This window comes from Callospermophilus lateralis, chromosome 3, assembly GCF_048772815.1.
Source record: "Callospermophilus lateralis isolate mCalLat2 chromosome 3, mCalLat2.hap1, whole genome shotgun sequence".
In the NCBI taxonomy this organism is placed as follows: Eukaryota; Metazoa; Chordata; class Mammalia; order Rodentia; family Sciuridae; genus Callospermophilus; species Callospermophilus lateralis.
In genome coordinates, this window is record NC_135307.1 from 122,484,629 (window position 1) to 122,497,774 (window position 13,146).

General features: G+C 39.4%; 1 protein-coding gene across 1 annotated transcript in view; it reads left to right on the top strand.

Annotated features, from left to right (window-relative positions):
• Oca2 (OCA2 melanosomal transmembrane protein) overlaps positions 1–9,465 on the top strand; it is a 320,901-nt gene extending 311,436 nt beyond the window's left edge. Inside the window, exon 23 of the mRNA XM_076849417.2 lies at positions 9,378–9,465. Within this exon, the coding sequence (XP_076705532.2) occupies positions 9,378–9,465 (88 nt within the window). The remainder of the gene's footprint in view (positions 1–9,377) is intronic.
• The last annotated feature ends 3,681 nt before the right edge of the window (positions 9,466–13,146 follow it).

Below are 13,146 nucleotides of genomic sequence, written 5' to 3' on the forward strand. Positions count from 1 at the left end.
TTGGAGTCCTGCTGGCAGGGACAGGAAGTCATTACTTCTTCTCTTCAAATAAATCTCCTTTCAGCTGGCTCCTGGCTGATCAGTGAGTGCAGCGTTGAAACACCAACCAAACTGCTTGGTTCCCTCAGGAGAAGCAGCAGGGCTGTCCTGGGAAGGGCCACTCCAGTCTCTGATGTCCCTGGGAAGAGCTGGCTGCAGACCTTGCTTGCACTCTGCGACTGCTCAGGTACACAGTGATTGTTCACAGTGCCTCCCTCATTGCCCGAGAACAACTTTATCCCTTGTCTTGACCCTTACTAATATTAGGGCAATCAGTTTCTCATGATTTCCAAAACGTATGAGGAAGAGACCACTCCAGCTCGCTTGCCAGCGGGCATGTGTCCCAGGTCTGAGTGTGTGCCCCAAGGTGGTGTGACAGATTTGGCCTGGGAGCATGGTGTCATAGTTGTTGGTTCCTGAGGTATTAAAATGAGGCAGTTTACCTAGGTGCGTTATCTTTGAACTGGAAATGCACATATGACATTCATGGAACCCTGACTGTGTGAATCTTTATGAGATAGGAGCTACCTTGTGGTATGTGCAGATATCTTTGAATGTAAGTCTTATTATTTGTTGGCCGATCATAATCCAACTAACAGATGGTAAGGTGAGAATCTAAAGTACTCAGGATGGCATTTGACTTAAATGCCCATCCACCTCTCTCTCCCTCTCTTGTCTCTATCTCTTTCTCTTCCATCTGTGGGGTCCCTTAGTGAGAAGACTATGGGAGGTGCTGGATTGGCCTGGTTGATCAGTTCTCCTGAAGCTCAGGAGAATATTAAATGTCTCCTTGGCTTCCCCGGAAACCCTGAGACTCCCTGTCTTGTTCAGTGGACATGAAGGCACGAATGGTTGTCTTGTCCTCCCTGGCTCCAGTACCTCTGCCTTTAAGCCAGGGCCTCATAGCTCACTCCCCGCCTTCCAGAGCAACCTCATCTCCTCCCCAGGACACTCTCCTCCAAGCCCACAATGCCTGCTTCCCTGAAGGGCATCTGTCTCCCAGTAGGAGTGCAGTGGGCACTCTGCAGCCTGTTTGCCTTGGTAAAGAGCCCCTCTCAACCCAGGGAATCACACCCTCCAGAATCACAGCCACGTGGACAGCAGCCTTATATCATCAACATTCCCCTAGTGGCTCATGCTGTTGAGCAGCTCTTCATGTACTAGTTTCCTGTTCATATATCCTCTTCAGTGAGACATCTCTTCCTCCTTTCCTAATTAGATTGCTTGTGTTTTGTACTGTTGAGTTTTTGAGAACTCTTTATATAGGAGGATAGGAGGCCTTCACCAATATTTCCACCCATTCAGTAGCTTTTCTTTATATCCTCTTTTTTTTTTTTTTTTCCTAGCTATCCTAAAGCTGAAATTTTGCAATTTAATTTTGGCTTTTAAATTTTTTTTTAATTTTATTTTTTAACTACATGTCATCAGTGGAAAGCATTATAATTCTTATTACACATATAGGGCACAATTTTTCATAATCTGTGTATATAAAATATGTTCAGGCCAATTTATGCCTTTATACATGTACTTTGTTTTTTTAGTATTACAATTCTTAATACCAGAGTCTTTCATTAAGCAAAAAAAAAAAAAAAATTAAAGTTTTTATTTAAATAAGGTCTATTTTTTCTTTCATGTAATCAGAACTTTGCTATCACTTTTAAGAATGTTCTTTTACTAAACTTATAGGCTTCAAATATTTTATCTTATGGTTTCTTCTAAATGTCTTATTTTATGCTTTGCATTTAAATATATGATCCATTAGAGGCCTAATCTAGGTAGATTGTGTGGCTGAGGTTGCTACTTATTTTCTGGCTTTTGGGTCTATTCCTGAATTTTATATGCTGGTTCCTTGAACCACATGTCTGTATCTCCATCAGAACTGTATTGCCTTGATCACTAGTGCTACATAGAAGGCCTTGATATGGCCTCCCATTTCATTCTTTGACAAGATTGCTTTTGCTGTTCTTAAATCCATACTGTATATTTAGTTTTCTCCAAAATAACTGTAACGGGTGCTACATTTTAAATTTTAATTTTCCAGTGTTTATAGGTAGTATGTAGGAAAAATGATTGCTCTTGTATTGTGGTCATTATTGAAGTTATTACCGACTGATTTGTTTTAGGAATTTTTGTATGTTTTTGCTTTTTGTTGTTGTTGTTGATTTCTTGGGATTTCCTATACAAGTGATGTATGAATAGGGGCATTCTTACTCTTCTATTTCTGTATGTCTTCTGCCTTATGACACTGGCTAGGGCTTTCAGTACAATGGTAATAAGATTGGTGAGACCCTGTCTTGGGCCAGCATTCCGTCTCTCACCCTGGGGATGATGTTAACTGCACTGCTTTCTTCTATAGCTCATTTTCTTTACCAGGTCAAGGTACCAATATGAGTTGGAAAATGATGTTTCCTCTCCATCTCTTTTCTGAAAATGCCTTTGTAGAATTAGTGAAATTCTTTAAATGTTTGATAGAATTCACCAGTGAAATAATTTGGTCATAGGGAGAAGATGTTCAGTAATTTAAATTTTTAATAGATGTAGGATAATGAGATTATTTCATTCTTGTGATGAAATTCATGGTCAGTTTGTATTCTGTCTCCTCTTTTATTCTTTGATGTCCCCAGGATATGTACTGATATTCATGTTTCATCAGTGCTGATCATTCATGTCTTTTTGCTTTGTCAGTCTTTCTTGAAGTTGATTGGTTTCATTGATCTTTTCAGAAAGTCAGCTCTTTGTTTCATTGATTTTTTCTCTACCATTTCTTTGTTTTTAATTTCATGGATTTATGCTTTTTCCTTTAGTGTTTCTTTCTTTCTGCTTGGTTTGGGTTTATTTTTCTATTTTTTTTTTATTTTTCCTTAATATGGGAACTTAAAGTTATTGATTAAAGATTTTTTTCTAATGTAAACATTCAGTGCTATAAATTTGCTCTGTGACATGTCTTTCTATTTTTTCCAGTTCTATGTGTTTTTTTTTTTAAAAATTTCCTTATGCAGTATCTTATCCCTATGGGTTATTTAGAAGAAGTCTTCTTAAATTCAAACTTCTTGGGTAATTTCCCTTTTATCTTTCTATTATTGCTTTTTAGTTTATTTGCATATGGTCAAAAACAAACTGTGTGTGATTTTTGAGTCTTAACTCTGTTAAGGTTTGTTTTCTGGCCCACGGTCTACTCTACCTTGCTAAATATTTCTTGGCTACTGAAAAGAATGTGCATTCTTCTGTCCTTGCATAGGTGTTCTGAATGATATCAGTGAAGTCTGGTTACTGGAGGATATCTTTTGAGTTCTTCTCTATCCTTGCTGAATGCTGAATGTCTTTCTAGTTCTATCATTGGCCATGACAACAGCAAAGTCTTCATCCAAAACTTTTGATTTGTCGATCTACAAGTCCTTTTTTGCATCTGTAATTTCTCTTGTTGGTTTTGTCAGTTTTTATTTCCTGCATTTTTCAGCTCAGTTATTTGGTTAATGAGCATTTAGGATTACCATGATCTCTTGGTAGACTGATTGTTTTATCAATAAGTTGTGTCCCTCTTTGCCCTGGGATTATTCTTGGCTCTGAAATATACTCTATGTGATATCAGTCTAGCTACTCCTGTGCTCTGATTAATGTTCATGGTCTCTCCTTTTGCATCCTTTTATCTTTGAGTCAACCCATACAATTGTAGTTGAAGTGATTTTCTTGTAATTAGAACACAGTTGAATATTGAGGAATTTTTTATTTTTGTTGTGTGATTGTTTTCAGTCCACTCTGCAAGCCTTGCTTTTTTTTTTTTTAATATTTATTTTTTAGTTTTCGGCGGACACATCTTTGTTTGTATGTGGTGCTGAGGATCGAACCCGGGCTGCACGCATGCCAGGCGAGCGCACTACCGCTTGAGCCATATCCCCAGCCCTGCAAGCCTTGCTTTTAATTGGCATGCTAAGACCTAGCACATTTAATTTGATTATTGATGTATTAGGGATGATTATATCTGCTATCTTATTTTTCTTTTCGGTTGATTAACTCTCTTTTTAGTCTGTCTGTTTTTACTGCCTTCCTGGATGACTCCTTAGAATTCCATTCTGCTCTGTCTTGAGTGTCTCTGAGTGCACCTCTTTCTCTACACTTTTTAGTAGTCGCTCTATGTGCTATTCTACGTATACACGCAACTTAACACAGTCAACTGGTGTTTCCCTTTGCCAGTTCAAAGAGGGTGCGGAAATCTAGCTTCTCTTAATATTCATCCATTCACAATATAATTACTATAAGTATTCCAGTGTATTCTTTGAGAATCACATCCAAATCATAATGTTTTGTTTAATTTTTATTTTGAATTGGCACATAATAATTGTATATAAATATAGGGTAGAATATGATGTTTTGATGTACATGAACATCTTGTAATAATCAAATTGGAGTGATTACCACATCACCTTAAACATTGATCATTTCTTTGGGGTAGAACATTTAAAATCCTTGGTGATAGCTATTTTGAAATAATTTTTGCTTCAACTACCACACAGTTAATAACTTAAGAGGAGAAAGCAAGTTGACAGTACTTACCCATATTTCTGTTTATTAGTTTGTTCTTCCTTCCTGATGCTGCAAGATTCTTTCTTTTGTCATTTTATGTTTGAAGATCTTTTAAGCAACTCTTTTAGGGAATGCCTGCTGCTCTTTTGGTTTTACTTCATCTGAGAATGTCTTGACTTCTACTTCATTTCTGAGGACTGTATTTGATGAATATATAAATCTGTGTTGATAGATCTTTTCTTTCAGCAATGGAAAAATGTTGTTCTGCTTGCTGCCGGCCTCTGTGGAGTCTGAAGAGAAAAAAATACTGTTTTTATCTATAAGTAAATGTCATTTATCTCTTGTTACTTTTAATTTTTAGTTTTCTTTAGTTGTCAGGTGTTTCAGTTAGCTTTTTTACTGCTGTGACCAAAAGATCTGACAAAAAAAAAAAAATTAGAGGAAGAAAAGTTCATTTTGGGGCTCATGGTTTCAGGTCTCAGTCCATAGAACAACCAGGTTCATTGCTCTGGGCCTAAGGCGAGGCAGAACATCATGGCAGAAGAGTGGGGTGGAAAAAAGTGACTCAGGACATCGTACCAGGAAGCAGAAAAAGAGAGAGACTCTCTCATTGTGGACAAAATATATACCCCAAAGGCATGCCCCCAATGACCTCCCTTCTCCAGCCACACCCCTACCTGCCTCCAGTTACCACCAAGTTAATCCTTATCAGGGGATTAATGCACTGATTGGATTACGGTTCTCATGACCCAATCATTTCACCTCTAAGCCTTCTTGCATTGTCTCACAATGAGCTTTTGGGGGACACTTAGTATCTCAACCATAACATCAGGAGCTTGATTATGTTTTAGCTGGGCATAGATTTTTTTTTGGGGGGGTTCTGTCCTTTTAAGGGGTTGCTTGGCTTCTTTAATTTTCAAGTTCATATCTTTTACCAAAATTCAGTCATTATTTTTTGAATAGTTTTTCATCTCTTCCTTTTTTCGCCACCCATTTTGAGGCTCTCCTGACATAAATGTTAGATCTCTTTTTTTTTTTTTTTCATGTTCCAGGTCCTTCAAAGTTTGTTTATTTGTTTGTTTGTTTTAACCCCAGTCTTATTTTTTCTCTGTTGTCCAGATGGACAATTTCTGTTGTGCCTTTGAGTTCACTGATTGTTTCTTTAATATGCTCTGTAATATTATTGTGGCCATATTTTTTGTCTCATTTTAATTTCTAAAATTTCCATTTGGTTTTCCTTTACTTCTTGTATTTATTTTCTGAGACTTGATTTTTTTCATTTGTTTCAAGTGTGATTGTAATTGTTTGATGAATAATTCTTACAGTGTTTGCTTTGAAACCCATGTCACATAATTTCAAGATTTATGTAATCTAACTGTTGACATCTGTTGATGGTCTTTTTTCATTCCAGGTGAAACATTCTGTGATGTCAAATATGTTGTTGGTGTTATGTCTGTGTCTTATTTAAGTCTTCTCTTTGAGCCTGCTTCCTCTGACCCCATGCTGTTGGGAAGGAGTTCATCATCTTGTTACTGCCAGGTACAGCTGCAAGTCCAGGTTCCCTTTTCAACTCTACTGACATTTCAGAGGAAGAGTGAAGCTGTTTTATTGCTGAGTGAGGTGGATGCTCTGTCCCCCACTCGATCTTCCCTGGTAACACCAGGTGGAGGATAGCATTCTTTTTCTTCTCATGTGACTTCCATAAATCTGCTGACATTGTGGGCTGGAAGGTGGTAAAACCCTGGGCTTCCCTCTTGGTCTCTTCTGAAGTCCCCCAGTGCAAGAAAGAGGACCTCTTCCCTTCCAGGTAGAGTGAAGGTTCATGATTCCCATTGCTCTCCACTGACATCATAGGAGGGGAGCCTCTGAACAGCCTGGGGAAGGTGGAAATTCTGCTCCCCCACTTGACCTTTGCTGAGGGGATGGAATGCAGCTTTTAAAGAATTTCCTGTGGTATTTGGTTGGAGCTAGGCAGTCATTCTCTAAAAGATTCCTCTCTGTGCTGACCTTTCACTGATCCTTTGGTTAGAGAGAGCAAGCTTTTGTTGTAGCCTTTCTTATTTTAGGGGTCTACTGTCCATTGAGTTTCCCATGTGTAAGCTTCCCACACATGAGGGACAAATGAGGGGAAACTCACTGCCGTGATAGTCTTCAAGGTCCCAAAGTTCCCAGCTGGTCTGCTCTCTCCCCTTCAAGGTCTTCAGCGCCCTCTTGTGTTTGCCTTATATCTAATGACCAGGCTTGTTAGCTGTCTTGGTGGGAAGGACAAGAAGAACTGCACCTATTTCATCATCTTTCTCCAGAATTCAAGTCTGTTCTATAGTTTCTGAGAATTAAACAATTATATTCTATTCTCTAGTAAATCTGTATTTGTGTTATTAAATTCTTCACCATCAAATGCATCTTCTGATCCAAAACAGGCACTCCATTCTCACTCTGTGGTTTTGTACTAAAACTCTGGTCAGCAGACATTCTAAGGCAGGTGCCTGACTCGGGGCTAGCATTTGCTGAGGGCTCATTGATGTGGCCAGACCCTGTTCTAATGAACTTACACAGGTGGACACTTGCAATCCTCATAACAACCTTGGTAAGTAGGTACTATTATTACTGCATATTATAGATAAAGAATTAGAATCATGGAGATGTTCAATACTTTCCCCAAATAGGGATTTGGACAAAAGCAGGATTGAAAATAAGAATTCTTAAATTGTATTTTGTGTTACCTATCTATATTTGGGGTATGCATGTAGGTTTTGAAGCTAGAAAAATATCAAAATGTAATCTCTGCTTCTTAGTGGTATTGGTCTTTGCTAAATTTCTTAATATGTCCAAGCTTCATTTCCGCCCCCATCTCTATGTAAGAGATAATATGAAATACCTTATTTTGTTTAGAAAATAATAGAAAACATCCATGTCTATGTTTATGTGGTTCTTAGCATATGGCAGATATTCAAACAGTTATTTAGTTTTTCATGGAATGTCTTCATTGTTATAATTTGTCTATATTCACAGGGAAGCAGTGTATGTAATAATTGAAAATATGCACATTAGAACTGGCCTGAGAGAGTTTGGATTTTCACACTATGTAAAACTAGCCAACGGTCCTGGGCAAGCCAGCTTCCTTCTCCAAATCCCCTCTGTACAGTGGGTGTGATGATGCTAGATTCAGGAGGTGATAAAGTCAGTGATGGTGCCGTGTGAATGCAGAGCTTAGATATTGTAGTTCTTAGATAGTAGTGACAGTGATGCTGATGGAACCTGAGTACTTGCACCAATCCCTAGATAAAGCTCCTTCCAGGGCTGGTGCCATCCCTGAGAAACCAGTGGCTCTCCTTTTCTTCTGCATAGGAGAACTGTTCATGAGGAACTTTCTCCAGGCTTGGGATCCCCAAGAGCAAGGTCTGATTTCTGTGGGATCTATTCCTTGGCAATGTAGATTTTCTTCTGAAACATGGCCAGGTGTCTCAGAGCTCTAGCTGGGGGAGTCAATATTCTCTTGACATTGACCCATTCTACACAATATGTCATAGTGGAAAGAAGGTGTTTCTTTTCCATGACAGCTTCTGAGGGTGTGTATGATGCCTCATGTTGACCAGATACCACCATAGATTTTGGTTTTTTGACCACTCCTGACATTTTGCTAATATGCTTTACAAAACCAAAGTGGATAAATCCCTGGACATTTAAATAGCTTTCTTGAAAACTACTTTTTTTTATTAGTTGCTCATGACAATACAATGATCTTGACATATCATACATTTGAATCAAATGGGGTATAATTTCTCATTTTTCCAAGTGTACAGGTTGCAAGATCAAAGAAACATGTTCACAAGAGAAACTCAGAGCATCCTATTGCTTCTTGAAATATCCAAGTTTGCCCCAGGATTTGAGGAGCCCTTTCACTCATGAATGTGATTCCTGTGTTGAATTACAGCTTTGTAGAGAGAACCTTGCTGTGGCTCTTTCTGAATAGCTTCCTCTCATGTCCATGGCCAGGAAATGAAGAGTGTCATAATCCCTATAATTATAATTATCACATACTAGGTTCTTGCTGTTGAACACTAAAGCCTTTTGGAATCAAAACTAGGAGCTTTGCAGGGACTCTCTTTAGTGACAAAGCAACATTATTCAATGGCTACAGGGTGTGGATTCCAAACACTGAAGGGGAATCTATGAGAATTTGTAAGTTAGGATAAGAATTTGTGGAAATATGTGTGTGCTGGGGGCGGTGCTCACAATGAGGGGACCTTTCATCTTCTTATGACTGTTTTACATACCTATTCAGACATCTCACACCTCACCAAATACAGGAGGAAATACCGTTCATCTCTCTTACCTTTCTTAGATGAGAGAAGCCCTTATCTTTCAATCCTATCTCTCAAACTCCCCCAACATTAAGTGTAAGGGATTTCAGGAGTCAATGGGAATGTGACCTCTCCAGGAAATCTCCAGGGAAAGATAATTGAAACTTGACACAGCTGAAGGAAACATGCAGAGATGTAAATAGTAGCCCAATACATGACATTGATAGTGTGAGTAGAAGACCCTTTAATCTTGTGAATGAATACACCAAAGCTGCAAATATCCAAGACAAAAAATTTTAAGTGGATGGGTTTCAAATAAAATTGCACACAACGGGAGATAGCTAATAGAAGCATGCATCTTCATCATCTAAGCTAAAACTAGTTTAATTTCTAAAAACAACAAAAAAATAATAATGGTTATATTCTTTGGCAGTAACATAATAATAATGAGTCCACATTTCATGGTTCTCACCAGACAGTACATGCCATAACCCATCTCTTTTTGTATTTTAGGTTGGGCTTCCCGATGATGGTGGTGTCCTGCACTGTTGGGATGTGTTATCTCCTTGTTGCTCATGTTGTAGTGGGATGGAATGAATAGATATCCATCAATGGAAGATTAAGGGATACCTGGTCCATCACCAACATCTGTCATAAAATTACCCCAGAACCACTCTTTGGAGAAGAAAAGGTGCTTATTCCGGGATGGTGCTGCTTGGAGATGCGCTGGAATGGACCTTTGGCATTCACAAACACACTCTTGATTGAATGAATGCTGGAAAATCATGGTGTTCTCTTTATGCCATTTCTCCCTGAGATGGGGTTGGCAGGGGGACAAAAGTTTAGGCAATACAAGATAACTTACCCAAGTGTCCCCTACTGGAAAATATGTATGTTACAAAAACGCTTCTTGCTATCCTGTGTAGAAAAAGGCACAAATCCACTCAAAATAGCTTGTGCTATTTAATCGTCACTTCTCCTGAAACTAAAGACAGTTTTTCTTTATGTATTCAATTTTCATGTTAAAATAATCAGCATTCAAATGGTGTGCCCCTGAATATAGATTCTTTCTAGGAAAAAAGCATACCACTTGTAAGGAAACATTTCATCTATTTTTTAAAAAATAAAGTGTTCCTTGACAAAAGGTTTTTGGAATTTATTAGTTTCTTGGGTTTTAAGTAGTTTACATTATGTTACATTTTCATTTTCTCCATTTACATTCTTCTCTGGAATGTTTAAGTTATCATTTAAAAGTCTAGAAATTTGACTTGCAGAAGATCATAAGTGTCTTTTAAATAACAATTTATGTATCTACCAGCCAAGAGTAATAATTTTCCACTTTGAAAGTCAGGCATGCTATTTCCATCAATCACAAAGAAGTGTGGTTGATATACTCAGCTAACCCCTTCCCATGGGACTCCGATGTTTCAGTCAATGTTTATTAGCTGTGGTTCCTTTCTGGACCATTCCATTTGAGTCTGAAACAATGAGAAGAGAGGCAGAGAGCGCCTCTTTAGCTGAGAGAGTGCTTTAGTTTAGGTCTGCTCTGCTCTCCTTCATCAATGCCATGGCTGTGCCCAAGAGGAAGACCTCTTCTTTCCTTTTTGGTTGTCTGTGCACAAAAACTTGAGATGAAAATGTTTACTGGGAACTCTGCTCAGAAGTAACAATTGTAAAAAATGTCTGACGTCAAAAAGTTTAAGATGCTGAGTGCACTAAAAACTGGGAAGTAGGAGACCTTTTTTAGTTGCATTTCTGTGGCTGACACCCCCCAGGCATGGACAAGAGTATGCACTTGTGAAGGGCAATCTGCATCCATTCTAAAAGGTAGGAAGACTTTATGAGAATATACTGTCTGGATTCATGAGTCATCTTTGAATTCCTTGACAGCAAAGGTGACATATAAAGCCTGTTCTTTCATTTTTTTTATTGATTTAAAAAATGACAGCAGAATGCATTACAATTCTTATTACACATATGTACCACAATTTTTCATATCTTTGTATATAAAGTATGTTGATACCCAATTTGTGTCTTCATGCATGTACTTTGAATGATGATGTCCATCACATTCCACCATCCTTGCTAATCCTCTGCCCCCTCCCTTCCCCTCCCACCCCTCTGCCCTATCTAGAATTCATCTATTCCTCCCATGCTCCCCCACCCTACCCCACTATGAGTCAGCCTCCTTATATCAGAGAAAACATTTGGCATTTGTTTTTTTGGGATTGGCTAACTTCACTTAGCATTATCTTCTACAGTGTCATCCATTTACCTGCAAATTCCATGACCTTATTCTCTTTTATTGCTGAGTAAAATTCCATTGCGTATATAGGCTACATTTTTTTTTTATCCATTCATCCACTGAAGGACATCTAGGTTGGCTCCACAGTTTAGCTATTGTGAATTGTGCTGCTATAAACATTGATGTGGCTATGTCCCTGTAGTATACTGTTTTTAAGTCCTTTGGGTATAGTCTGAGGAGAGGGATAGCTGGGTCAAATGGTGGTTCCAAGTTTTCCAAGGAATCTCCATACTGCTTTCCGTATTGGCTGCACCGATTTGCAATCCCACCAGCAATTTCCCCACATCCTCACCAACACTTATTATTGTTTGTTTTCATAATAGCTGCCATTCTGACTGGAGTGAGATGAAATGTTAGAGTAGTTTTGATTTGCATCTCTCTAATTGCTAGAGATGCTGAGAATTTTTTCATATATTTGTTGATTGATTGTATATCCTCTTCTAAGAAGTATCTTTTCAGGTCCTTGGCCCAGGGACATAGCTCATTTGGTAGAGTGTTTGCCTTGCATGCATAAGGTCCTCTGTTCAATTCCCAGCACCACCAAAAACAAACAGACAAACAAAACAAAAAAAACAAAAACAAAAAAACAGCAAAACCTGTTCTTATTTTAAAATGTGGTCTCAGATGACACCCCTTGGATCCATCTGTGTGCCACTGACCTTGTGCTCTGTAGAAGACCCGCCCTGCCCCACCATGTTTGTCAGTGCAGGCAAGAGCTTCCCAGCTCCGTGTCCTCTTTACTTGGCCTCTTGGAAGCTTAGATCCCCTGACACCCTTTCACTAAAGGCATTGTGTCCCCCTCTGCCCTACCTGTTTTCTGCCTAGAGGTGACACGGATGTCTCCCTTGCACCTTGTGCTGCCTCCAGGTCACGTCTGTTCTTTCAGCGCCCCTCTCCTTTAAAAACTCGAGCCCTTCTCTCCACCTCCTGCCTCTCCACAACTCTTCAGTTGTCCCTTCTCATTCTCCAAGGCCTTAGCTCATGGCTCATTTCTCCTCTCTTACTCCTCATACCTCTTCAGACTTCCCTAACAAGCAAATATTTGATTTCTGTGTCTCGCACCAACTTCCTTGTATTCGATCTCTCTATCACACCCTGATCTTGGTCCCTAGTACCTGCTACATCTATACTTCTGGGCTTTTACTCAGGTAACCTTGAGGGTGTCCCCCAAGGGTTCACGTGCTGGAAGCTTGGTTGTCAGCATGGCAATGCCAGAGGACAGTAGAACCTTTCACAGGCGGGGCCCATGGGGACCTGGTGAGGTAACTGGAGCCATTGCCTTCTGTGTAGACAGGAAGCTGTGGGAATTGAGAGTCTTCTCCTTCCCTCCCTGTGACTTCTCTCAATTCTCACATTGGCTGAAGCAACCGGAAGCCAGAGGGCAAAAGGAAGTGTTAACACTGTCCATACAGGTCAGCATATTTGGACTGAGAGCAGGAAGACCAGGATGGAGGTGGGTCTGTAGGACAGATGGAAGATACTCAGCTCCATCCACTATTTTTGCTCCTCAGTCAAGGAAAGGCTCATTTCTGAATAAAGGAGACACTGAAATTGTGAACAGCTTTCATGTCATTAGGAGGTGACAAAAGCTTGTCCATACTCCCTCCTGATCCTTTCTCCAGAATTAGTAAGGGAAAAAATCCAATGCATATGAAATCCTGTTTCATGATGATTTTAAGACAACATTGGAGGAACAACTCAAGGCTTTGCTATGGCAGGTAGACTCTCACAAGCCAGTGGTCCTTGTAGTTTTCCTGACCCCTCATCACAAACTCCTAAAAGTCACAGGGATCATGAGAACACACTTTCATAGTCTGAAATTGCCATAAGAATTCAGATGAGGGTATATCTGTCCCTCTGTTCTACATGAGGATTCTGTCCTGCTTGAACTCACATTAGTGGAGTATATTTTTGACACAGGGCCATCCGAGTCTGTCCCTCATGTGGGATGAGGGAGAGAGTTGGAAAAACTGCAGA